Below are 26,885 nucleotides of genomic sequence, written 5' to 3'. Positions count from 1 at the left end.
GGGCGCCTGTAGTCCCAGCTACTCGGGAGGCTGAGGCAGGAGAATGGCGTAAACCCGGGAGGCGGAGCTTGCAGTGAGCTGAGATCCGGCCACTGCACTCCAGCCTGGGCGACAGAGCGAGACTCCGTCTCAAAAAAAAAAAAAAAAAAACAAAGAAGAAAAAGATCATCCTGGCTAACATGGTGAAATCTCATCTCTACTAAAAATACAACAAAAATTAGCTGGGCATGTGGGCGTGGTGGCATGCACCTGTAATCCCAGCTACTTGGGAGGCTGAGGCAGGAGAATTGCTTGAACCTGGAAGGTGGAGATTGCAGTGAGCTGGATCGTGCCACTACACTCCAGCCTGGGCAACGGGAGAACAAGAGCAAGATTCCATCTCAGAAAAAAAAAAAAAAAACCAGATACAAAATAACACCATGGAAGACAGTAATAACAGTGATATTAATCAAATAGCTATAGTAGTGAAGCCACCTTCTGCCTGGTGAAGCACTGCCTATGGCAACCATGGTTCTGGGAGTTTTATTAATAATTCATTCATCACCTTTTTTTTTTCTTTTTTTTTTTTTTGAGATGGAGTCTCATTCTGTCACCCAGACTAGAGTGCAGTTGGTCCGATCTTGGCTCACTGCAACTTCCGCCTCCTGAGTTCGAGTGATTCTCCTGCCTAAGCTTCCTGAGTAGCTGGGTCTATAGGCAGGCACCACCACACCCAACTAATTTTTTTTTTTTTTTTTTTCGGAGACAGAGTCTCACTCTGTTACCCAGGCTGGAGTGCAGTGGCGCAGTCTCGGCTCACTGCAAGCTCCACCTCCCGGGTTCACGCCATTCTCCTGCCTCAGCCTCCCCAGCAACTGGGACTACAGGCGCCCACCACCACACCCAGCTAATTTTTTTGTATTTTTAGTAGAGACGGGGTTTCATTGTGTTAGCCAGGATGGTCTCGATCTCCTGACCTCATGATCCGCCCGCCTCGGCCTCCCAAAGTGCTGGAATTATAGGCGTGAGCCACTGCGCCCGGCCCCAACTAATTTTTTTATTTTTAGTAGAGGTGAGGTTTCACCATGTTGGCCAGGATGGTCTCGAACTCCTGACCTCTTGATCCACCCACGTTGGCCTCCCATAGTGCTGGGAATACAGGTGTGAGCCACTGCGCCTGGCCAATGTTTCATTCATTACCATCTTGTCCCTCATAAACAACTTCTGAGAGAGGGTGCTATAGCTGTGTCCATTTCACAGATGAGAAGAGTGAGGCATGGATGCATCTGAGACCCCACTCCCTGGCTGCCCAAATTGCAAGCTCATGCTGGGAGCCACCGTGGGGGCCTGGCACTTAGTAGGTACCCAAGAAACATTCTCGCTTCCCAGGGAAACATCCGGACGCCAGCTGGACACTGCAGCCTGCTGAGTCCATGTGGGCTCTGGTTCCAGAAGAGGGTCCTGTGCCCACAGCCTGGAGCCCAGACGGCCGGCTGCCCAGGCTGGGCCCTTCCCAACATCATGGCCACTAGTGCCCAGCCTTGAGGCAGTCCAAACGGAACTGGCCAGCTCTGAGGGGCCGCTGGCTGCCCCAGCCTGGGATCGCCTGCAGGGCTTGGGGCCGAGCTGGGCACACTCCCCTCGGCTGCTGTCTGGCCCAGTTGGCCACGGCTGGGGCAGCCTAGCTGGAGGAAGGGCTTCTCTCATCTGTTCCTCTGTTTCCTGATGAGGAAACTGAGGCACCGGGCCTTGCTCCTGTGCTGTTTATGGCACCGCACCTTTGGTCGTGGCAATCAGTGGGTGCTGGACACACAGTGTGTGCAAAGCCATTAACACAGTGCCAAGCTAACTCCAGAGGCTCTGTGCACCAGGAAATACCATTGCTTTGATCATTCCCACGGCAACCCTAAGAGTGGTCTTCATTTATTTTCTTTCATTTATTTATTTATTTATTTTTGAGACAGAGTCTCGCTCTGTCACCCAGGCTGGAGTGCAGTGGCGCGATCTCGGCTCACTGCAAGCTCCGCCTCCTGGGTTCACACCATTCTCCTGCCTCAGCCTCCCGAGTGGCTGGGACTACAGGTGCCCGCCACCACGCCCGGCTAATTTTTTGTATTTTTAGTAGAGACAGGGTTTCACCATGTTAGCCAGGATGGTCTCGATCTCCTGACCTCGTGATCCGCTTGCCTCGGCCTCTCAAAGTGCTGGGATTACATCGGTGTGAATCGGTAAATCGGTGAGCCACCGCGCCCGGCCGATTTATTTTTTTAAAACAAGGTCTTGCTCTTTCACTCAGGCTGGAGTGCAGTGGCATGATCACAGCTCACTGCACCCTCGACCTCCCAGGCTCAAGTGATCCTCCTGAGTAGCTGGGACTACAGGCACCTGCCACCACGCCCAGCTAATTTTTTTCTTTTTCTTTTTTTATAAGATGGAGTTTTGCTCTTGTTGCCCAGACTGGAGTGCGATAATGGTGCGATCTCAGCTCACCACAACCTCCACCTCCCAGGTTCAAGCAATTCTCCTGCCTCAGCCTCCCAAGTAACTGGGATTACAGGCATGCGCCACCATGCCCGGCTAATTTTGTATTTTTAGTAGAGACAGGGTTTCATCATGTCGGTCAGGCTGGTCTCGAACTCCTGAGCTCAAAGTGATCTGCCCGCCTTGGCCTCCCAAAGTGCTGGGATTACAGGAGTGAGCCGCCATGCCTGGCCTATTTTTTTTTTTTTTTTTGTATTTTTTGTAAAAACGGGGTCTCACTATGTTGCCCTGGCTGGTCTCGAACTCCTGGCCTTAAGCGATCCTCCCGCTTCGGCCTCCCAAAGTGCAGAGATTACAGGCGTGAGCCACTGTGCCACTACCCCTGGCTTAATCATCATCTCATTTTGCAGATGAGGACACTCAGGCCTTGAAAGGAAAGTAACCTGCTCAGGAACACAGAGACCCGGGGACTCTCAGAGACAGTACTTGGCTCAGGTGTCTGATCCCAGCACAAAACTGGATAAAATAACCCTGGTGAAAAAGCCCATCGCGGGGCCTGGGAGGGAAAACACTGCTCATGGTTTTGACCCGTAGCTTTCCTTGTCTATGAAACAGATACAGCCAGGCACGGTGGCTCACGCTTGTAATCCCAGCACTTTGGGAGGCCGCAGCAGGTAGATCACTTGAGGTCAGGAGTTCAAGACCAGCCTGACCAACGTGGTGAAACCCTGTCTCTACTAAAAATACAAACATTAGCCAGGCGTGATGGCAAGCACCTGTAATCCCAGCTACTCTGGAGGCTGAGGCAGGAAAATCACTCGAACCAGGGAGGCAGAGGTTACAGCGAGCTGCGATCGTACCACTGCACTCCAGCCTGGGAGACAGAGTGAGATCCTGTCTCAAAAAAACTACAAAAAAATAAAAGAAATAGAAGAAAGTAATAACAGGGTGGACTCTCGTGATTGTAGTCTCCACATGCCCTCAAGTGCTTCAGGAGTATGCTCTCCTCACTACCTCCCAGCTCTGATAAGGCCTGGGCAATGTTTGTGCCATGTGGAAGATGAGAAACAGGCTCAGGACAGTTAGGCAACTTGCCTGAGGTCACACAGCAATTGCATCTTGGCCTTGGGGTCTGGCTGGCGGGCCGGAGGAGCATGACTCTCTTCCTGCGGCCTTCGATGTTGGTTCCTGCCATCTTCGTCTTTGACCTGGGCGATCCATGGGTGGGGCTGGGGAAGGGGGTCTGCCTGGCTGGGCTTGTCCACCTGCCCCCCAGCTTCAGCCCTCCGTGGAGGGGTCAGGGCTCCAGAGGGGGCGGATGTGACTCGTCCTGCATCCAGGCTGCCAGAGCTGATAACGCTGAGCTCAGCGTCTGTCTGCCTGCGCGTCTGCCAAGGAACCTGATTATTTTTAGATAAGATGGAGGGGCAGGCGCCGGGGCAGAGGGAGCACCCAAGCCGGGCAGACGGTGGGGGCGTCGCCATCACAGAGACCACCCCTCAGCCTCCTCTCTCTGGGGTCTCTGAATGGCAACCCAGGACTAACAGTCGGGTCCCTGGGACTACAGTAGCAGAGGCTGAGGTTAAGGGACCTGATGTCTCCAGGACTCACCTCTCTGGTCCTCAGTTCCCCCGTCTGTAAAACAGGCACAGTGATAGACCTCCCGCATAGGGCTGAGGCGGGGCTGAATGACTGAACCTCATTTTATTTCATTTATTTACTTATTTTGAGATGGAGCCTTGCTCTTGTCACCCAGACTGGAGTGCAGCGGCATGATCTCCGCTTGCTGCAACCTCTGCTTCCCGGGTTCAAGTGATTCTCCTGACTCAGCCTCCGCAGTAGCTGGGATTATAGGACCGTGCCACCACACCCGGCTAATTTTTGTATTTTTAGTAGAGATGGGGTTTTGCCATGTCGGCCAGGCTGGTCTTCAACTCCTGACCTCAAGTGATTTTCCTGCCTTGGCCTTCCAAAGTGCTGGGATTACAGGTGTGAGCCACTGTGCCTGGCCATTTTGGGTTTTTTTTGTTTGTTTAATTTTATTTTCCGAGATGGGGTCTTGCTATGTTGCCCAGGCTGGCCTCCAACTCCAGTCGCCCAGGCTGGAGTGCAGTGGTGCAATCTTGGCTCACTGCAACCTCCGCCTCCGAGGTTAAAGTGATTCTCCTGCCTCAGCCTCCCAAGTAGCTGCGATTACAGGTCCGTGCCACCACACCTGGCTAGTTTTTGCACTTTTAGTAGAAATGGGGTTTCACCACGTTGGCCAGTCTAGTCTCAAACTCCTGACCCTGACCTCAGGTGATCTGCCTCCCTTGGCCTCCCAAAGTGCTGGGAATACAGGCGTGAGCCACCATGCCTGGCCTGAACTTCATTTTATAGATGAGGCTCAGAGAGGGCAAGTGACTTGCTCAGGGTCACACAGCAAGAAAGCAGCAGGGCGGGGATTTGAACGTCGGTCTGTTAAGACTCCTAGTGTCTAATTTCTTACCCATGACTGAGCCACCCCTGCAGAAGCAGAGGGCTTACCCCAGCATACAGGTACACTGGCACTCACAGGGGCCTAGCTGGTGTCTGCAGGGTGCCTGGCCAGATGTCCGTGACCCTCTAGGGCAGCAGCCAAGGGAAGGGCCCAAGCAGAGACCCCGGGGCCTGGGCGTGTTTCGGGGCCACTATCTGTCTCCACAGCACTGGCCCAGCCCAGGACTGGGGCACCGGCGTCAACACCTCATCTGCTCCTGGGGTGGGGTCTCTGTGGCGTCACCAATGTTTTTTCCCTCTCTTTGCAGATGCAGAGCAGAGCAGCAGTCCCCGGGCGGGGATGGGCTCTGACCAGGAGGACAGCAAGCCCATCACACTGGGTGAGTCTGGGGGCATCGTGGCGGTCAAGGGTGGAGGGCACAGCTCTGTCCTTGTCTTTTATTTAGGAATCATTTGCTTGGCACCACTCGTTTTACAGAGGAGCAGACTGAGGCTCAGAGAGGTTAAGGGGCCTGCCCAGAGGCGACCAGGGAGCTGGGTTGGAACCCACGACTGTGAGCTGCCAGCTTCTGGGTTCTGAGGTGCTCAGCCCATGGGAGACCCCGGAGGGTTCTACAGTCCCATGGGATGTTTGGGGGTTTTTGTTTGTTTTGTTTTGTTTTCATTCATTGATTTATTTTGAGAGGGAGTCTTGCTCTGTCACCCAGGCTGGAGTGCAGTGGCGCGATCTCGGCTCACTGCAACCTCCACCTCCCGGGTTCAAGTGATTCACCTGCCTCAGTCTCCCAAGTAGCTAGGATTACAGGCACGCGCCACCACGCCCGGCTAATTTTTGTATTTTTAGTAGAGACAGGGTTTCTCCATGTTCGCCAGGTTGGTCTTGAACTCCTGATCTCAGGTGATCCACCTACCTCGGCCTCCCACAATTCTGGGATTACAGGCGTGAGCCACTGCGCCTGGCCTGTTTGTCTTAGAAATAATCTCGCTCTGCTGGCTAGGCTGGAGTGCAGTGACACCATCCTAGCTCACTGCAGCCTGGACTAGCTGGGCTCACGCAATCCTCCCACCTTAGCCGCTCAAATAGCTGGGACTACAGGTGTGCACCACTGTGCCTGGCTATTTTTTATTTTTTTTTAAGATGGAGTCTCACTCTGTTGCCCAGGCTGGGGTGCAGTGGTGTGATCTCAGCTCACTGCAACCTCCGCCTCCTGGGTTCACGCCATTCTCCTGCCTCAGCCTCCCGAGTAGCTGGGATTACAGGTGCCCACCACCACAGATGGCTAATTTTTGTATTTTTAGTGGAGATTGGGTTTCACCATGTTGGCCAGGCTGGTCTCAAACTCCTGACCTCATGATCCACCCATCTCAGCCTCCCAAAGTGTTGGGATTACAGGCATGAGCCACCGCGCCTGGTGTTTTAAAATTTTTTTGATTTTGTAGAGACAAAGTCTCACTATGTTGCTCAGACTGGTCTCAAACTCCTGAGCTCAAGTGATCCTCCTGCCTTGGCCTCCCAAAGTGCTGGGATCACAGGTGTGAGCCGCCACACCAGCCCTCATGGGATGTCTTAATAGATGGGTAGGACAGTGTAATTCTATGTTGTAGGGATAGGAAGTGGGAAAATTTAGCTCACCTAGACCACAGCAGTCACCTCCATCCTAGCTCCCAGCTCCTGCCCTTGTCATCCACCGTTTGTCTTTCTCACTATGACCAGAGGACGCCTGTGAGCCCCCAAGTCAGGGCCCATCCCTCCTCTGCCCACAGCCCTCCACAGCCCTCCATGGCTCCCAACTCTCTTGAGGTAAAAGCCCAGGTCCTCCCTGTGGCCCACAGGGCCCTGCACAACCTGTCCCAACCCCGCCCTGTCCTCCCCTCCTCCCTCTCTCCCCTTCGCCCACTTCCAGCCACACAGACCTCCTCGCTGTTCCTCCAGTGCACCAGGCCCAGTCCTGCCTCAGGGCCATTGCACATTCTGTTCCCTCTGTCTAAACAGCTAACTAACTGCTCACTTGCTCTCTCCAGATCTCCCCTGGTCTCAACTCAAATGCCCCCTTCTCAGAGAGGTCTACCCTGAGCTCCTTCACCTCAAGCAGCTTCTGGCCACCCTCAATCTCAGCCTTCTGTTTTCTTTCCTTCAGAGGAAGTTAGTGATTGCCTATGGATTTGCTTAGTTGCTTAGTGACTGCACAGGTGTTTGCTCATCTCCCCAGTGGAACGTCACCTCCTCGAGGGCAGAGAGGCTTTGTCTGTCTAGATCTCTGTTGTGCTCTCAGGGCTTAGAATGGGGCCTGGTGCAGAGTGGGTGCTCAATAAATATTTGTAGAAAGAAAGGAAGGAGAGAGGGATGAAGCAGAGAGAAAAAGAGACAAGAGAGGATGTGTGAGGAGAGGAAGGAGGAGAGATGAAAAAGAAGGAAGGGGCTGGGTGTGGTGGCACACACCTGTAATCCCAGCACTTTGGGAGGCCAAGGCAGGCGGATCACCTGAGGTCAGGAGTTCAAGACCAGCCTGACCAACATGGTGAAACCATGTCTCTACTAAAAATACAAAAATTAGCCGGGCATGGCGGTGCACACCTATAATCCCAGCTACTCAGGAGGCTGAGGCAGGATAATTGCTTGAATCCAGTGAGCTGAGATTGCGCCACTGCACTCCAGTCTGGGCAATAAGAGTAAAAACTCCATCTCAAAAAAACAAAAGAAAAAGTAAGAAGGGGCCAGGGTGTGGTGGCTCACACCTGTAATCCCAGCACTTTGGGAGGCCGAGTTGGGCGGATGACCTGAGGTCAGGAGTTCAAGACCAGCCTTGAACATGGCAAAAGCTTGAATAGTTCAAGCTCGGCGAAACCATCGCTTGAACCCGGGAGGCGGAGATTGCAGAGCCTAGATCACGCCACTGCATTCCAGCCCGGGGGACAGAGTGAGATTCTGTCTTAAAAAAAAAAAAAAAGGAAAGGAAAAGAAGGAAGGAAGAGAAAGCGAGTGGGTGAGGCGTCCTTCTTGGAAGGACCGGAACAGGCGTGCACAGGGAGGCTGAAAGGTTCCCGGAGGTTCACAGGCCTGAGGCCACTCCTCACTGGCCCCTGGTGACTCCTCCGTCTGTGACCCGGGTCCTCCTCGGCCTCCTGTGATCCCCAGACGCCTTTCTCCAAGCCAGATGTTGGAGGGAGGTGGGGGCAACGGCGCTTGGCCTGGTCCCCTGGGGAGCTTGGGCGTCTGGTAGAGGAAATCACGTCCTCCCAGCTCGCCAGGGAGTCCCCCAGAGATGGAGCATAGCAGGCGCTGCACAAACAGGAAACCCCGGTGGGGGGAGGCGGAGGGGGCGTGCTGACACCAGCTGGCCAGCTGGGTCAGCAGGAAACGGCTCTGGCCACTTCTTCTGGACACTTGGGGGCCACCGCTCTGTCCTCCTCAGAATGTGTGGCCCTGAACCTCCCAGCACGGGGCAGGGTTCACTGCCTTCACTCAGCAAATGACTGTAACAGGGGGCTGGGTGTGATGGCTCAAGCCTGCAATCCCAGCACTTTGGGAGGTCAAAGCGGGAAGATCGCTTGAGCCCAGGAGTTCAAGACCAGCCTGGGTAGTATAGCAAGACCCTACCTCTACCAAAAAAAAAAAAAAAGAAGAAAAAAACACAAAAATTAGCCAAGCATGGAGGTACATGCCTGTAATCCCAGCTACTTGGGAAGCTGAGGCAGGAGGATCGCTCGAGCCCAGGAGTTTAAGACCAGCCTGGGTAACACAGCAAGACCCTATCTCTACAAAACGTAATAATAATAATAATAATAATAATAATAATAATAATACAAAAATTAGCCAAGCATGGTGGTGCATGCCTGTAGTCCCAGCTACTTGGGAGGCTGAGGCAGGAGCATCACTTGAGCCCAGGAGTTTGAGGCTGCAGTGAGCTATGATTGCACCACTGCACTCCAGCCTGGGCAACAGAGCAAAACTCTGTCTCCGAAAAAGAAAGGAAAGATTGTAACAGGGGGGACTAGCGGGGGTTTGGGTCTGCAGAACTGGACACAGCCATGAGCTCCCTGCAGCCCATGCTGCCCCCTGGGGAGCGGGACAGGAACTGCTCCCACCACCACCCAAAAGCCAAGAGCCTGTCCCACCGCCAAACGGACCAGGCTCCCTGGCTCTTTCCGTTCCAACCCTGCTGGCCTGCAACTTGCCAAGTGCGTTTCAACCCGGGGGCCTTTGCACGGGCTGTTCCCAGTGCCGGGAACATCGTGGCCCTCAGGGAGGTGATGAAACATCATCCGCATCAGAGAAGCCAACAGTCACGGGGCGGTTGCCAGGCGCTGTTCTCGGAGCTTTGCAGATTTTAACAAGTTCCTTCCTCTTATCCAGTCTCATCTTGAGGTCTTTGTAAAATGCTGCCATCTCGGCCAGGCTTTCTCTGAGCCCTGGGTGTAAAATAGCCTCCCTCTCCCCCCAGCTGGTTCCCCACCGGCCGCCTGCCTTACCACAGGCTGATGCGCCTCGCATTTGACTTAATGAACTTTTAATTTGTAGTAAAATGTGCATAATGTACAATGTATCATTTTAACCATTTTTAAGTGTCCAAGTCAAAGTGCACTAAGTACATTCACCTCTATCTAATTCCAGAACATTTCTTTTTTTTTCCCCCAGGCTGGAGTGCAGTGGCGCAATCTCAGCACACTGCAACCTCCGCCTTCCTGGTTCAAGCAATTCTCATGCCTCAGCCTCCCGAGTAGTTGGGATCATAGGCACATGCCACTACACCCAGCTAATTTTTGTATTTTTAGTAGTTTTACCACGTTGGCCAGGCTGGTCTCGAACTCTTGATCTCAAGTGATTCTCTCACCTCAGCCTTCCAAAGTGCTGGGATTACAGATGTGAACTGCCGAGCCCGGCCTAATTCCAGAACATTTCATCCCCCCTAAAAGAAACCCATCAGCCACCACTCCCCATCTCCTCTCCCAGCCCTGGTGTCCACGCATCCCCTTCCTGTCTCTGTGGCTTGGCCTGTCCTGGATATTTCAGAGAAATGGCTCACGCCTGTAATCCCAACACTTTGGGAGGCCAAGGTGGGTGGATCACGAGGTCAGGAGTTTGAGACCAGCTGGACCAAGATGGTGAAATCCTGCCTCTACTAAAAATACAAAAATTAGCCAGGTGCGGTGGCAGGTACCTGTAATCCCAGCTATTTGGGAGGCTGAGGCAGGAGAATCGCTTGAACCTGGGAGGCAGAGGTTGCATTGAGCCGAGATTGCGCCACTGCACTCCAGGCTGGGTGACAGAGTGAGACTCCCTCTCAAAAAAAAAAAAGAAAGAAATGGCATCACACACTGTGTGGCCTTTTGTGTCTGGCGTCCCTCATTGAGTGATGTCCTCAAGGTGTATCCATGTTGTACCCTGTGTCAGAGCCTCGTTCTTTTATTTTTATTTACTTTTTTTGAGACGAAGTCTCATTCTGATGCCCAGGCTGGAGTGCAACGGCGCGATCTCGGCCTGTAGCTGGGACTACAGGCGCCCGCCACCATGCCTGGCTAATTTTTGTATTTTTAGTAGAGATGGGGTTTCACCATGTTGGCCAGGCTGGTCTTGAACTCCTGAGCTCAGGTGATCCACCCACCTCGGCCTCCCAAAGTGCTGGGATTATGGGCGTGAGCTACTACTACTGCACCCAGCCCAGGTCCTCATTCTTTTTCTCTTTTTTTTTTTTTTTTTGAGACAGGGTCTTGCTCTGTCACCCAGGCTGGAGTGCAGTGGTGGAATCATAGCTCACTGCAGCCTCAACCTCCAGGGCTCAAGCGATCCTCCCGCCTCAGCCTCCCAAGTAGCTGGGACTACAGGTGTGCACCACCACGCCTGGCTAATTTTTGTACTTTTTGTAGGGATGGGGTTTTGCCATGTTGCCCAGGCTGCTTTCAAACTCCAGGGCTCAAGTGATCCACCCGCCTCAGCTTCCCAAAGTGCTGGAACTACAGGCACATGCCACCATACCCAGCTAATTTTCATATTTTTTGGAGACACAAGGTTCCGCCATGTCGCCCAGGCTGATCTCAAACTCCTGAGCTCACAAGATCCGCCCACCTCAGCTTCCCAAAGTGCTGAGATTACAGGCATGAGCCACCACACCCAGCATCCTTTTCACGGCTGAGTCTTATTCCAGTGTGTGGATAGGCCATGCTGTGTTTATCTCTTCATCTTTTTTTTTTTTTTTTTTGAGACGGAGTCTCGCTCTGTCGCCCAGGCTGGAGTGTGGTGGCGCGATCTCGGCTCACTGCAAGCTCTGCCTCCCAGGTTCACGCCATTCTCCTGCCTCAGCCTCTGAGTAGCTGGGACTACAGGTGCCCGCCACCACGCCCGGCTCATTTTTTGTATTTTTCATAGAGACGGGGTTTCACCGTGTTAACCGGGATGGTCTCGATCTCCTGACCTCGTGATCTGCCCGCCTCAGCCTCCCAAAGTGCTGGGATTACAGGCGTGAGCCACCGCGCCCAGCATCCTTTTCGCGGCTGAGTCCTATTCCAGTGTGTGGATAGGCCACGCTGTGTCTCTTCATCTTTTGAAGGGGTATTTAGGTGGCTTTCTGGTTTGAGCTGTAAAGAGTGCTGCTAGGAAACACTCGGGGACTTTTGCTGACCTATTAATCTTGGCTGCTGTCGCTCGCGCTGGACTTTGAGTCTCACGGGGGCGACTGCTTCCGCCTGTATTATCTCCTGCTGTGTCGGGGCCCAGCTCAGAACCAGACACTGTGGATGCTTAGTAAACGCCTGTTGAGTCCATGAATCCCTCCTACAAGGGCGTCCAGAGGCAGGACAGGGCTGTCCCCCAGGTGTCTGAGGTTGGCCAAGGCTCTCGACTTCTCGGGGACAACTTCGATTTCCAAATCTGTGAAATGGGTCCAAACCACTCCAGTTAAGAGAGGACGATCTCCCTTCCTTTGACATTTTAGTAGGAGCGGTGCCGGGGACATGGGGTGGGGAGTTTAACTGCGGCCTGTGGACCCCCCATTCAGCTCCCCATTTTAACTGATCCATTGCTGGGTACCAAGCTCTGGTCTAGGTATGAAGGACACTGCAGGGTCGGGGCAGACGAAATCCCTGCCCACACGGACCTCCCGGTCTGGAGGGGAGAACAAGAAGCCAGAGTATCTCGAAGGGTGACAGTGTGCAAAGCAAGCCAGTCGCCCCTCCCAGGCAACTGGATGCAGACCTCAGGACGACCCCGACGGTGGTGGGATTGATGGTTTCCACTTCTGCGATTAGGAAAACATGGAGGCTGAGAGAGGGAAAGTGGCCTGCCCCAGATCATACACCGAGGCGGGTGATGGAGCCGATGTGAGCCCAGGTCTCCGCGCTCCACTCATTTTGGACTGCAGTGGCACGATCTCAGCTCACTGCAAGCGCCGCCTCCCGGGTTCACGCCATTCTCCTGCCTCAGCCTCCTGAGTAGCTGGGACTATAGGTGCCTGCCACCACGCCCGGCTAATTTTTTGTATTTTTAGTAGAGACAGGGTTTCACTGTTATCTCGATCTCCTGACCTCGTGATCCGCCTGCCTCAGCCTCCCAAAGTGCTGGGATTATAGGCATGAGCCACCATGCCAGGCCTCCACTCGTTTTTTAAGACGGGGTGTCGCTCTGTTTCCCAGGCTGGAGTGCAGTGGCACAACAATGGTTCATTGCAGCCTCCACCTCCCAGGCTCAAGTGATCCTCCTGCCTCAGCCTCCTGGGTATCTGGGACTACAGACACGCACCACAACACTTTCTTTTTTTTTTTTTTTTTTTGAGACGGAGTCTCACTCTGTCACCCAGGCTGGAGTGCAGTGGCCGGATCTCAGCTCATTGCAAGCTCCATCTTCCAAGTTTATGCCATTCTCCTGCCTCAGCCTCCCGAGTAGCTGGGACTACAGGCACCTGCCATCTCGCCTGGCTAGTTTTTTTGTATTTTTTAGTAGAGACGGGGTTTCACCGTGTTAGCCAGGATGGTCTCCTCGGCCTCCCAAAGTGCTGGGATTACAGGCTTGAGCCACCGTGCCCGGCCAATTTTAACACTTTTTGTAGAGATGGGGTCTCACTGTGTTCCCCAGGCTGGTCTTGAACTCCTAAGCTCAAGTGATCCTCCTGCCTCGGCCTCCCACGGTGCTGGGATTCCAGGCGTGAGCCACCGCGCCCGGCCTGCTGTCCACTTGAATGCAGTGTTCCACAGCGTGGGGGGCCCGGATGAAGGCTGTGTGAAGGCCCACGCAGGACAAGGGCCACCCCACAGGGCCTTCCCCATCGGACTGGAGCTGTCATTCCCCCCCTGCAGGAGATAGACAGGGGTGAACACCCAGGCTCGGGCCAGCCCCAGGAGTCCAGGCAGCCCTGGAGTGTGGAGAAGGGAAATAGGCCCGGCTCAACCCACTGACCCCACTGTCTTCCTGTTCCAGACACGACCGACTTCCAGGAGAGCTTTGTCACCTCTGGCGTGTTCAGCGTCACTGAGCTTATCCAAGTGTCCCGGAGTGAGTGTTCCCGTCAGCCCAGAGCTGGGTCCTGGAGAGGGGAGGGGGCCGCAGGGAGGACGGAGCCCACCCCATCACCCTACTCCTTGTCCTTTCCAGACACCCACTGTGTTATCAAGCCAAGGTTCCTAGAAAGGGAGGGAGCCAGGCCCTTCCCAGAGCCCAAGGTCAGGGCTCCCTCCCACCTCCCCAGGAAACAGAATCCAAATGCTGGATGGCAACTAAGGAACCTTCTGCCCCAGCATCCCTCCACCTCCATGGGGCCTCCACTGTCCTGTCCCAGGAGACCCCAGAGGACCCCCCCCCCCCCAACTCCTCCTGTCCCCTTGCTTTCCCTGCTGACCTGGTGGGGACCCAGCGCATTCCATCCCACACTATCTGAATCCCACCCCAGCAAGTCCTGGGCGCTGTCCTTCTTTAGCCCTGACTGACACTCTCCCTGTCCAGATCCACAGAGCCTGGCCTCGAGCTCTGGCTATGCCTCTGCCTCACAGTGTGCTCTTGGCCTCTCCCCATGACCTTGGTCCTCTGATCCATAGAATAAAACTGGTTTCAGCCACCCTAGGAACTGGGCCAGTATGGGAAGGGGGTCCCCCTTTGGACTGCACCCAGTGGCTTTCCCTACCTCTAAAGCAAACCGCAGCACAGGGCACTGCTTCCTGCCTCACTCTCCTCTCTCACCCTCTGCAGCACCTGTGGTGACCGGAACAGGACCCAACTTCTCCCTGGGGGAGCTGCAGGGGCACCTGGCATACGACCTGAACCCAGCCAGCACTGGCCTGAGAAGAACGCTGCCCAGCACCTCCTCCAGTGGGTAAGTACCCAGGTCCCCACCTCTGGGCATTTCACAACCCCATTCATCAGCCCATCCCCACTGGTCCGAGCTGACTCATTCCTCTCCCTGGAATACCTCTTTTCACAATTCACCTGGCCTGAGAAACTCCTATTCATCCTTCAAAACCCAGCCAGCCCCACGTGCCTCTTCCCCTAGCCCTGACAGCCCACCGTGGGCTCCCCCAGCCTCAAATCCTGCTGGCTCAGCCAGCCCTTAGGACCCCCCCCCGCCCCCGGAGAATGCAGACACAGGTTCTTGCTGAGATATGCTGTGTGACCTCGAGCGGGTCACATTGTGCCTCAGTTTCCCCATCCATAAAATGGGATCATACCCCTAACAGGCAGTTCTGAGAACTACAGGTGGTCAGGGGATTAGCCAGGCTGCCTGGGTTTTGGTCTCCACCATGCTAGCTTGGTGTCCGACCTCTGCTGAGATCCTCCCTGCCTCTGGCCCAGGTGTCCCATCCAAGCAATGGACAGGTTGGAACAGGCGTCCCTCGGGAACGGGCTGAACGCCCACGGCCTCCGCGATGTCTCGCGGGACTACCTCCCTTGCCCTGCCCACTTAAGGACCGGAAGTAGCAAAGCCGCGGCCGCGCCCCCCGCCCCCGCGTCTCCCTGGTAACCAGCCTCTCCCCCTCCCTCGCCCATAAGGAGCAAGCGGCACAAATCGGGCTCGATGGAGGAAGACGTGGACACGAGCCCCGGCGGCGATTACTACACTTCGCCCAGCTCGCCTACGAGTAGCAGCCGCAACTGGACGGAGGACATGGAAGGAGGTAGGGCTGGTGGCGGGGGCGGAGCCGGCCTTCCGGTCGGAGTTACCGCGGTGGGAACTACGTCTTCCGGCAGCCACTGCGCGGGCGCCGCGGGGCAGGAAGCCAGCCTGGGAGCCGCGGGGCCTCCTGGGAATAGTAGTCGCGTCGAGCTGCGCGTGGCTGGAAGTACGGTCGGGGCTCGCGTTCTCGGATCTCTTTGGTTCTGCTGAGGCTGGGGAGGGCAGAGACTGTCCCCTGTCTGACTTTCCTGCCCTCCATCCGTGAAAGCCATATCTCTGTGGGGTCCCCGAGCTACAGGATGGACTAGTCGTTACTCTGATCAACAGGGCGTCTCCTCCTGTGATCTGTCAGAGAATCCCTTGTCTGCAGGGACCCTGTTTGTCCTCTTCCCCGCTAGAAGATCCTGAGATGCCGGATCCCTTCTCATTGGGGTCCTTCTTGAAGTTACTTTTTTTTTTCGAACCAGGTTCGCATCTCCATGGGATCTTTCTCCGTGTGGTTCTGTAGGAGACTCGTCTGTTTTCTGTAGAGTCTCCATTCCCATGGCGTCCTTTTCCAAGAAGATTTTATCCTCTTGCTTTTCTGTCTTCAGAGGGGTCCTCTCTAGAGTGTTTTTCTTCCTTTCTTTCGTTTCTTTTCTTTTCTTTCTTTTCTTTTCTTTTCTTTCTTTCTTTGTTTCTTTCCTTTTTTTCTCTTTCCCTTCCTTCCTTCCTTCCTTCCTTCCTTCCTTCCTTCCTTCCTTTCTTCCGTCCTTCCTTCCTTCTCTCTCTCTTTCTTTTCTTTCTTTTCTTTTCTTTCTTTCTTTTCTTTCTTGTTTCGCTCTTGTTACCCAGGCTGGAGTGCAGTGGTGCAGTCTCCGCTCACTGCAACCTCTGTCTCCCGGGTTCAAGCAATTCTCCTACCTCAACCTCCCAAGCAACTGGGATTACAGGCACGCACCACCACGCCCGGCTAATTTTTTGTATTTTTAGTGGCGACGGGGTTTCTCCATGTTGGTCAGGCTGTTCCCAAACCCCCAACCTTAGGTAATTCACCCGCCTCGGCCTCCAAAGTGCGGGGATTACAGACGTGAGCCACCGCTCCCAGCCTCCTTTTTTTTTTTTTTTTTTTTTTTTTTTTTGAGTTGGAGTCTCGGTCTGTTGCCCAGGCTGGAGTGCAGTGGCACAACCTCGGCTCACTGCAATCTCTGCTTCCCGGGTTCAAGCGATTCTCCTGCCTCAGCCTCCTGAGTAGCAGGGATTACAGGCGCGTGTGCCATCACACCTGGCTAATTTTTGTATTTTTAGTAGAGACGGGGTTTCACCCTGTGGGCCAGGCTGGTCTTGAACTCCCGACCTCAGGTGATCTGCCCGCCTAGGCCTCCCAGAGTGTGGGATTCCAGGCATGAGGCAACGCGCTCGGCCTAGGGTGTGGTTCTTTTTTTTTTTTTTTTTTTTTTTTTTTTTTTTTTTTTTTTGAGACGGAGTCTTGCTCTGTCACCCGGGCTGGAGTGCAGTGGCCGGATCTCAGCTCACTGCAAGCTCCGCCCCCCCGGGTTCACGCCATTCTCCTGCCTCAGCCTCCCGAGTAACTGGGACTACAGGTGCCCGCCACCTCGCCCGGCTAATTTTCTTGTATTTTTAGTAGAGACGGGGTTTCACCGTGTTAGCCAGGATGGTCTCGATCTCCTGACCTCGTGATCCGCCCGTCTCGGCCTCCCAAAGTGCTGGGATTACAGGCTTGAGCCACCGCGCCCGGCCGGGTGTGGTTCTTATAGAGTTCCTGTTCTTTAGGGTCAGCAGCTTCACAGGGTCTTTTTTCCATTGAACGCCAGCTCCTTGGGATTATGTGTATTTCCTGTCTCCCCAAACGCTTTCTCTAAAGATTTCCCTTATTTGGGGTCCCCATCTCCACTACAGTTCTCATCTGAAGAGTCACTTTCACTCTAAGGTCCTGCTCTCTGGCCAGCCGGCACCTGTGACTCTCAGGAAACTGTGCACAATGGCCTGTGGGCTTCTGTCACGCTGAAGAGGGTGTCCCTGGCATCCATCCTCAGATTCTCAGCCGACTTTGTGCCCCTAAATTTTGCAAGCATTGCTCTGTGCAGTACCTTATCCTCAAGGGCCCCGGGGGCAGCCCAGGGGATACATGCGTAGGGTCTATAGTCCACCCACGGGGGTCTGTAGCTCAGCCCTTGAGGCTTCCTAGTGACTCAAGGTTTCTGAGCCTCCCTCGCCCTGCCCACTTAGGGACCCGCTTTCCTCATCTGTAAAATGGGTGTGTTAGTACCTGCAGTACTGCTTGCCTGGGGTTGTCATGGGAATTAAGTGAATTAATGCATCTCATGTGCATAAAACAGGCCTGGCACATAACACATAGGCACCCGATAAATGTGGAAATCTGTGGCTTTAGTTTTGGGACAGTCTCACTCTAGCCAGGCTGGAGTGTGGTAGCACGATCATGGCGCACTGCAGCCTCAACTTCCTGGGCTTAAGCGATCCTCCCACCTCCATCTCCTGGGTAGCTGGGACTACAGGCAAATGTCACTATGCCTGGCTAATTTTTTCTTTTCTTTTCTTTTCTTTTTTTTTAAGAGATGGAGTCTCACTCTGTCGCCCAGGCTGGTCTCAAACTCCTGGGCTCAGGTAATTCTCCCGCCCCAGCCTCCTGAAGTTCTGGGATTATAGGCATGAGCCATTGCATCCAACCAGATTTGTTTTGTCTCCCTTCTTCGTCTCTCTCCTCCCTGTACCCATGGGGCCTACTTTATTTTTATTTTTGAGACAGGGTCTTCCTCTGTCACTCAGGCTGGCGTGCAGTGGTATAATCACAGCTCACTGCAGCCTCGACCTCCCAGGCTCATGTGATCCTCCTGCCTCAGCTTCCCAACTATCTGGGACTACAGGTGCATACCACCATGCCCTGTTAATTTTTTAAATTTTTTGGTAGAGATGGGGTCTCACTGTGTTGCCTAAGCTGGTCTTGAACTCCTGAGTTCAAGTGATCCTCCCGCCTCGTCCTCCCAAAGTGCTGGGATTCCAGGTGTGAGCCACCAGGCTGGGCCCCTCTTTTTTTTTTTTTTTTTTTTGAGATGGAGTCTTGCTCTGTTACCCAGGCTGGAGTGCAGTGGCAAGATCTCAGCTCACTGCAACCTCTGCCTCCCAGGTTCAAGCGATTCTCCTGCCTCAGCCTCCCAAGTCGCTGGGATTACGGGCACGCGCCACCACGCCCGGCTAATCTTTATATTTTTAGTAGAGATGGTGTTTCACCATGTTGGCCAGGCTGGTCTCAAACTCCTGACCTCAGGTGATCCACCCACCTCGGCCTCCCAAAGTGCCGGGATGACAGGCGTGAGCCACTGCACCTGGCCACCTGTAGGATTTTTAGAAGCAGTATAACATTAGGACTAAGAGGTCAGACTCAGGCATTGGAGAGACCTGGGTTCACATCCCAGCCCTGCCCGTATCTGGCTCTGTGTGCTATGTAACCTGGGCACATCATTTAACATCTCTAAGCCTCAGTTTCTTCATGTCCACAATGGGGGTGATGTGAATAATTGTTCTTTAGGAACTTCGGGAGGAGGAAGGGGTAGGACATGTGTGAAGCAACCGTCTGGCCCATGCGACATACCCGGGAAATGGGAGGTCGTTGTTGTCCGCGTCTTTATAATATTCCTGTCTCTTTCTGGAGCTCTCAGACGCATCTGGTTGTGACATTTCAGGTGCAAAGGCCCCTCCCTCCCACAGTGTGGGCTCCCAGAGCAGGAACATCCCTAGAGGGTCTCCATCTCTCAGGGGACCTGCCTCAGTATTTATGAGGTTCTTTTGTTTGTTTGTTTGTTGTTTTTGTTTTGAGATGGAGTCTTGCTTGTTTTGAGAGATCACGCCAGTGCACGCCAGCCTGGGCAACAGAGCGAGACTATGTCTCAAAACAAAAAAAAGTCACTTCTGGTTTTTTTTTGTTTTTTTTGTTTGTTTGTTTTTTGAGACAGAGTTTCACTCTTGTAACCCAGGCTAGAGTGCAATGGTGCGATCTTGGCTCCACCTCCTGGGTTCAAGTGATTCTTCTGACTCAGCCTCCCAAGTAGCTGGGACTACAGGTGTGCACCACCACAACCAGCTAATTTTTGTATTTTTAGTAGAGACGGAGTTTCACTACATTGGCCAGGCTGGTCTTGAACTCCTGACCTCAAGTGATCCGCTGACATCAAGTGATCTACCCGTCTCAGCCTCCCAAGGTGTTGGGATTACAGACGTGAGACGCACCACGCCTAGCCATCACTTCTCAGTAACTCCAGAATTGATGAGGCTGAATGTAAACCGCACGCCAATTAAAGTGAAAGACCACCTCTGTGATGAGCCAAAGCATCCCTGAGAGGAAAACTCATAGCTTTAAGTCTATTTATTAGGAGAGGAGAAAGGTGGAAAATAAAGAATCTAGCTTTCAACTGAGAAAACTCAAAAAGAAAACATTTCAAGAGAGAAGAAGTGTTAGTCTCTGGAGCTCCGTCGGACTTTTCTGCCAGGCTGCTCGCCGGCAACCCCTTCCACTGGGGAAAGACGGGGTGGCAATGGGAGAGGACAGAGAGGAAGCCTCCACCAGCTTCTGCTGTGTGATCAGGAATCAGAGAGCTAGCAGGGGATGTCAGAGGAGGTCTGTGCTCCTGCAGCTTCCACTTGATTACCTCAGGGGATGGCAAACTCACTCCCTCCTGAGGGTTGCATCCTCCGTGTAAAACCCTCCTGTGTGCTGGCCCTACCTGAGGCCCTGAGGACACAGACATGATCCAACCCACTCCTGTCCCTACCTTCCAGGGGCTAACAGCCTAGGGAGGGAGATGGGTTCTTATCCAGGTCACTACAGCCCAGAGGAGGAGGCACAGAGGATAGTCAGGGGGCACAGGGGGACCCTGATAAATCCTGGAAGAAAAGGGAAGACTTCCCAGAGGAGGAGAATCAGGGTGACAGCAGTGAGGAGCTCGGGCAACTGGCTTTTCTGCATTTCCAGCTGTGTGACTTTTGGCAGGTTCCTTAACCTCTCTGCCTCTCCGTTTCCTCTGCTGTAGGATCAGGTTGATGGCCAGGTGCAGTGGCTTACAACTGTAATCCTAGCAACATGGCAAGACCCCAACTCTACAAAAAAAAAAAAAAAAAAACTTGGCCGGGCGCGGTGGCTCAAGCCTGTAATCCCAGCACTTTGGGAGGCCGAGACGGGCGGATCACGAGGTCAGGAGATCGAGACCATCCTGGCTAATATGATGAAACCCCGTCTCTACTAAAAATTACAAAAAACTTGCCGGGCGAGGTGGCAGGCGCCTGTAGTCCCAGCTACTCAGGAGGCTGAGGCAGGAGAATTGCTTGAACCTGGGAGGCAGAGGGTGCAGTGAGCCGAGATCGCACCATTGTACTCCAGCCTGGGCCACAAGAGCGAAACTCCATCTCAGAAAACTCTGGCTCGATATCCCAGTGAAGAGAAAACACTGGAAGAAATTTTTTTTATTATTATTATTTATTTATTTATTTATTTATTTTTGAGACAGAGTCTCACTCTGTCACCCAGGCTGGAGTGCAGTGGTGCGATCTTGGCTCACCACAACCTCCGCCTCCCGGGTTCACGCCATTCTCCTGCCTCAGCCTCCCAAGTAGCTGGGACTACAGGCGCCCGCCACCACACCCGGCTAACTTGTATTTTTAGTAGAGACGGGATTTCACCATGTTAGCCAGGATGGTCTCAATCTCTTGACCTTGTGACCCGCCAGCCTCGGCCTCCCAAAGTGCTGGGATTACAGGCGTGAATCACCGCGCCCGGCCAAACACTGGAAGAATTTTAACACCCATGGCCCAGGGCTGGATGTAAAACACGCACTTGGGGTGTGAGAGCTGGGTTATTATTAATTCGTGGCTAAGCTACAACCGGGATGATTTAAGTGGATTTATCCGCAGGGAAAATGATGGGAGGGCATTCCCAGAAGGGAGAATTGTGGTTTCGGGAGTTGCACTGTGGATGTTTGGGGCCAGATAATCCTCTGGGGCGGGGCCGTCTTGGGCACTGTTGGGTGCTGTGCAGGGTTCATGGCCTCCATCCACTCCGTGTCAGGAGCACCCCCCAGTGGTGACAACCGTAAATGTCCCCAGATCTGGCCAAACGTCTTTTGAGGGCAGAATCTCCCCTATATATGGCCAGTGACATATGCAAAGGGCCTAAAGGGAGCAGGGAGAAGGTGCGTGACCCCTGGTCTGAGCCACTTTTTTTTTTTTTTTTCTTTCTGAGATAGGGTCTCTCCCTGTCGCCCAGGCTGGAGTGCAGTGGCACAATCTTGACTCACTGCAACCTCCGCCTCCCAGGTTCAAGCGATTCTCCTGCCTCAGCCTCCCGAGTAGCTGGGATTACAGGCGCCCGCCACCACAACCGGCTAATTTTTGTGTTTTTAGCAGAGGCGGGTTTTCGCCATGTTGGCCAGGCTGGTCTGGAACTCCTGACCTCAGGTGATCTACCCGCCTCAGTCTCCCAAAGTGCTGGGATTACAGGCGTGAGCCACTGCACCTGGCCTTTTTTTTTTTTTTTTTTTTCCCCCCAAATAGCGACTTGCTGTGTCGCTCAGGATAGAGTGCGGTGGTGTGATCACCGCCCTCTGGACTCAAGCCATCTTCCTTCCAAGCCTCCCAAGTAGCTGGGACTACAGGCACTCACCAACACACCTGGCTATTTTTTGCATTTCTTTTGTAGAGACAGGGTTTCCTGTGTTGCCCAGGCTAGTCTTAAACTCCTGGGCTCAACCGATCCTCCTGCCTCTGCTTCCCAAAGTGTTGGGATGGCAGGTGTGAGCCACCACACCCAGCTGGCTCTATGTCCCTTCCCAACATTTTAGTCCCAGACAGCCCTGCAGAGGGGACTGGCAGCCTCCTCATTTTGCAGAGGGAAACCCCGAGGCTCAGAGAGGTGACGTCACCCGCTCCAGGTCACCCCAGCAGCAAGCAGGTGCACAGGGACACAGAACCACGTGGCGGTTCCCAGCGGCCCCACTCAGGGCACCTCGCTCTCTTTGTTTTATGGGACATCTGCGACGTCCTAAGCTGGGTTATTTCCCCTCCCCGGCAACACTGAGATCAGGGCTGCCCCGGCCATCAGTTGACAAATGGGGAAACTGAGGCCCAAAGGTCCCACAGCAAGGAAGGGGCAGAGTCCTGAGCTTATGCCCAGTGCTTCCTGGGCCTCTCACCATCGCTGTGGCCTGCATCGATAAACATTTCGCAGCCTCTGAAGTCCCAAGGAGGATGCCTCAGAACAGGCCTGGCCCCTGGGCTGGAGTGGGGTTCCTGAGGTTCCCAGCTGTAACCTCGTTGCTGGAGCGAGGCAAGGGCCAGGGGGCCCAAGGGAAGGGCCAGAGGGGCTGGGGGCATGGAAGGTTCAGGCTTATTGGTACAGCCTGCAAGGTTGTCCCAAGCTGGGCGCTTCTGCGGAGGGAGGACACAAAACAGGAACCCAGGCAGGCAGGGTCTCTCCTGAAGGTGCCCTTGGCCCCTGGCTACCACCCTGGGATGTTCCTCCTCCTCCTGTGCTTCCTCCCCCTCCTCCTCCTCCTCCCCGGCCTTTCCAGCTTCCTGTCTAGACAGTCCCCAATTAGCCGCTCATTAAGGGGGTTAAGCTGATTAGAGCAGTTCTCCCTTCCTCTGGCAGCCTTGGGGCCTTTTCTCCGGGCAGTGCTCAGCCAGCCTCCCACCCTGAGGCTCACAAAGACCTGGGGTGGATCCTGCCAGGCAAGACCCCCACAGCACGCCTCCAGGCCCCACATTCCGGCCTCTAGGGTTTGCCTGCTTGGGGCCTGGGCCAGGAGTGCCCTTTCTCCTGGCCGCCTCCCCCTGAGGCCTCCCTGCTTACCTGGCTGCGTGGGGTGGAGGGAAGGCGTCTTCTTCGAGCAGCCCCCGGTGCTTTGTTTTTGCTGCTGGTGTAGCCCCCACTTGAAGGTGACACAGGCCCCATCCACAGGCAGTTACTACACAGGGCAGGGCAGGCAGCCCCCATCCATTCCTCTCCTCTGTTACCCTGGGCTTCCCCCATCCCTTTTTTTTTTGAGTCAGAATCTCGCTGTGTTGCCCAAGCCAGAGTGCAGTGGCATGATCTCGGCTCACTGCAACCTCTGCCTTCCAGATTCAAGCGATTCTCCTGCCTCAGCCTTGCAAATAGCTGGGACTGGGACTACAGGCACCCACCACCACGCCCAGCTAATTTGTGTATTTTCAGTAGAGATGGAGTTTCACCATGTTGGCCAGGCTGGTCTTGAACTTCTGACCTCAAGTGATCCTCCTGCCTCGGCCTCCCACAGTGCTGGGATGACAGGCGTGAGCCACCGAGCCCGGCCTGCCCATCCCTTTTGGAGCGTGGCCTGGAGAGGGACAGAGTTGGGTTCCAGCTCCACCTCCACCCCCGCTTGGTTCTGTTGCTTTAGGTGAGTGACTTCTCCCATCAGGCCTCAGCCTCCACATCTGTGAAATGGATGCAGCTCCCGTAAGCTCTGCACAGGGCAGCTGTGAGGACCACACCATGAGAGGAGGCTAGTGCCTTCACAGAAGGTCCTCACCCAGGGCAGTGCTGCCCCACCCCCAGGGACACTGACTGGTGTCTAGGGACATCTGTGGTTGTCACAACTGGGGGTGCTCTTGACGTGGAGTGGGAGGAGGCCAGGGACGCTGCTCAGCACCCTGCAGTGCCCAGGACAGCCCCTCCCCAGAGAACGAGCCAGCCCCAATGTCCACAGTGCTGAGGCTGAGAAACCTGTGTTAATTAACGTGGAAAAAAAACTGAGGCTGGGCGCGGTGGCTCACGCCTGTAATCCCAGCACTTTGGGAGGTCAAGGCTGGAGGATCACTTGAGCCCAAGAGTTTGAGAACACAGGGAAACCCTGTCTCTATGAAAAATTACCAAATGAGCTGCACGTGGTGGTGTGTGCCTGTGGTCCCAGCTACTGGAGAGGCTGAGGTTGGGAGGATCTCTTGAGCCCAGGAGATCAAAGCTTCAGTGAGCTATGGTTGCCCCACTGCACTCCAGCCTGGGCAACAGAGCGAGACCCTGTCTTAAAAAAAAAAAATTCTGCCCCCCACTCACACCAGAATAAACTCTCAGTGGGGCAGACGGTGTAAACTAGAGGACCCCCAGCTCCTGGGACTCACCTCCTCTCTCCCTCCCACTCAGGGTGTGGATTTCAACATGAGCAGCCTCCTGTGACCTCAGCAGGGCCGAGGATCATGGGACACAGAGTCTCTTGGGGTCCATGGAATCCTCTAAGCCAGGGGGTTTTACCTAGGGGTGATTCTGCCCCCAGGGGACAGTGGGTGACAACTGAGGCCATTTGTGGTTGTCACGACTGCAGGGTGGTCCTAGCATGCAGTGTGGGTCCAGGGACACCTGGGAGGCCAGGGACACCGCTCAGCACCCTGCAGTGCCCAGGATGGCCCCACCCCAGAGAACGATCCGGTCCCAAATGTCCACAGAACCCAGAGGAGGCCTTGGTGCACCATCAACGCCCAGTGGTCACCGCTGTCCGCAGCAGATTCCTGACCTGCGTCGGTGCCTCTGTCCACTCCACACACCCTGTGTAGGGCCCCCTCCTGACCCCAGACCCTAGAGACCCAGCAGGAGTGGGCCTTGGCCCCCCGGGGGAGCAGGCATTTCAGTAGGAGATGGGCTTGTTTGTTAAGCACACAGATGGCTGCCCCGACAGGGGTGATGAGGGCCTTTCGTTAACTACAGAGGAGGTCAGATGGGCGTGTGTGTTAAACAGACATGAAGAAGCTCTGATGGGGGAGCCCGCGGGCCTGCGTGCTCCTTACGGTCAATATTCTCAGTCGGAGTGTGCAGGATGTGGGGAGGGACATACGGATGTGTTCCCTGACAGGAAAGATGGCCACTGAGATGGGTGGGGGACGCACAGGCCCGCTGGCTGAACAGGGAGGTCCCAGCGGGGTCCCAGGCATGCCTGCTGAACAGACGGAGGATGCTTGGAGGCAGGGTGCGGAGTCAGTGTCTGCAGAGCCTGCCGGGAGCATGCTGGGTTATTCTTTCTCGCAGTGCCTGGGCTGCGCTCCCCCCTCCTTCCTGCCCTGCCCTGGCTCCCGCTGGCCCCATCTCAGGAAGCTCTAGCGGTGTCTGCAGGGACGTGGCGGCGGGGGGTGGAGTCTGAGCCAGACTGTTTCCATTCCAGGACAAGCTGTTCTAGGAAATCCTCCTAAGTGAGCGTCTGACAACCCTAACCTCATTCCCGCCGTGGCCCTGTGCCTGCAGGGAGCTGCCAGCCCCTACACACACTCATACACACGCTTGCACACACACGTGCATGCTCATTCATATATGCACGCACCTGTGCACGGCATGCACACATATGTACGTGTGCATGCTTGCACACATGTGTACATGTGCATGCATGCACGCACACATCGACATGAACATGCAGGTGCGGGCATACACGTGTGCATGTATTCACATGCAGAGACATGCACAGACATGCGCATGCATACACGTATGTGCACACACAGGCCTGCACACATACACAGACATGAACGTGCATGTGCAGGCATACACATGCAGGCATGCACACGTGCACAAACGCTCCTATGTGTACACACGTACACAGACATGCACGCATACATGCATCTATGCACATGTGTGCAGGCATGCACACATACATGCATGCACATGCATGTGTTCACACCACACGTGCACAGGCATACACACCCACACGTACATGCCGACAGGACCAGCCCGGCCTCCCTGCCTCCAGGCCACTCTCATTCCTGCCACATCCTGCTGCCCTGGAAAAGCCCAGGCCTAGCTGCTGGGGCCCAGCTTGGTCACAGACTTCATGGCATCCCACTGGGCAGTGGGGCCTCTCTGGATGGCTCAGCCGCCATGCCCAGGGCCTCCGGAGTGTTCCCCCGTGAGTGTTCACAGACTGGGCATGAGTGGAGGCGTCATCCTTCCTGCCCCGCATGTGGGTGTCCTGGGTGCCAGTCTCCTCCAGAGCCGGGTGTTTCCGGGTCCCCGCAAACTGCTGACCTGCTTCTGGGATGTGTCCCGGCGACACCTTCACTCCTCACAGCATGATGTGTGCAGGGCCGTGGGACAACTGGTTCCATAGCCACGAAAGCAGATGAAGAGCTGCGTGTCCCCCCTGGCTGGGTCCTGGATCTGGGCTCCCTCTGGGCTGCAGCCATCAGAGAGGACAGAAGTTCCCTGAGTGGTAACCCCATTCGGGGAAGGATACAGCAATGCTGGGAGGACAGAGGAGGTGGGGACAGGGCTGGGGAGGGGCTGTGCCACACAGATGCCTGGAGGTACCTATGGAACCATCAGCAGGAGACGCAAAACACGGTGACACCCTCACCGTTTCTCATCAGGGCATCACCTGGGGACACCAGGTCACATTTGGGGACATCCATGGTTGTCACTGCTGAGGGGTGCTCCTGGCATGGAGTGGGTGAAGGCCGAGGATGCTGCTCAGCACCCTGCAGTGCCCAGGACAGCCCTCCACAGAGACCGATCTGGCCCGCATCAGCAGTGTCGAGACTGAGAAATCCTGTGCGAATTATTTGGAAAATATTGAGTTATGTCACTGCTCACACCAGACACCAGGAGAAGCTCCTGACAGGACAGACGGTAGAAACCAGGGGGACCCCAGCTCCTGGGATTCACCTCCTCTCTCCCTTCTCACTCCGTGTGGATTTCAGTGTATGCAGCCTCCGGGGACCTCAGCAGGGCAGAGGATCATGGGACACAGTCTCATGGAGGGTCCATGGGATCCCCTAACCTAGAGGGTCTCACCCACTGGTGATTTTTCCCCAGGGTACTTTTGGTGATGTCTGGGGACATCTGTGGTTGTT

The 26,885-nt window shown here is 54.8% G+C and overlaps 1 protein-coding gene across 6 annotated transcripts in view; it reads left to right on the top strand.

The window, feature by feature from the left end:
- Window positions 1-26,885, top strand: part of NFIC (nuclear factor I C) — a 107,013-nt gene that overhangs the window by 59,612 nt on the left and 20,516 nt on the right. For all 6 annotated transcript variants that reach the window (XM_007994771.3, XM_007994769.3, XM_007994773.3 and 3 more), the window contains exons 3-6: window positions 5,247-5,318; window positions 13,346-13,420; window positions 14,111-14,234; window positions 14,909-15,033. In XM_007994771.3, coding sequence (XP_007992962.1) covers window positions 5,247-5,318; window positions 13,346-13,420; window positions 14,111-14,234; window positions 14,909-15,033 — 396 coding nt within the window. The remainder of the gene's footprint in view (window positions 1-5,246; window positions 5,319-13,345; window positions 13,421-14,110; window positions 14,235-14,908; window positions 15,034-26,885) is intronic.

The sequence above is a fragment of the Chlorocebus sabaeus genome, chromosome 6, assembly GCF_047675955.1.
Source record: "Chlorocebus sabaeus isolate Y175 chromosome 6, mChlSab1.0.hap1, whole genome shotgun sequence".
NCBI lineage: Eukaryota > Metazoa > Chordata > Mammalia > Primates > Cercopithecidae > Chlorocebus > Chlorocebus sabaeus.
This window is presented reverse-complemented; position numbering and strand designations above follow the sequence as displayed.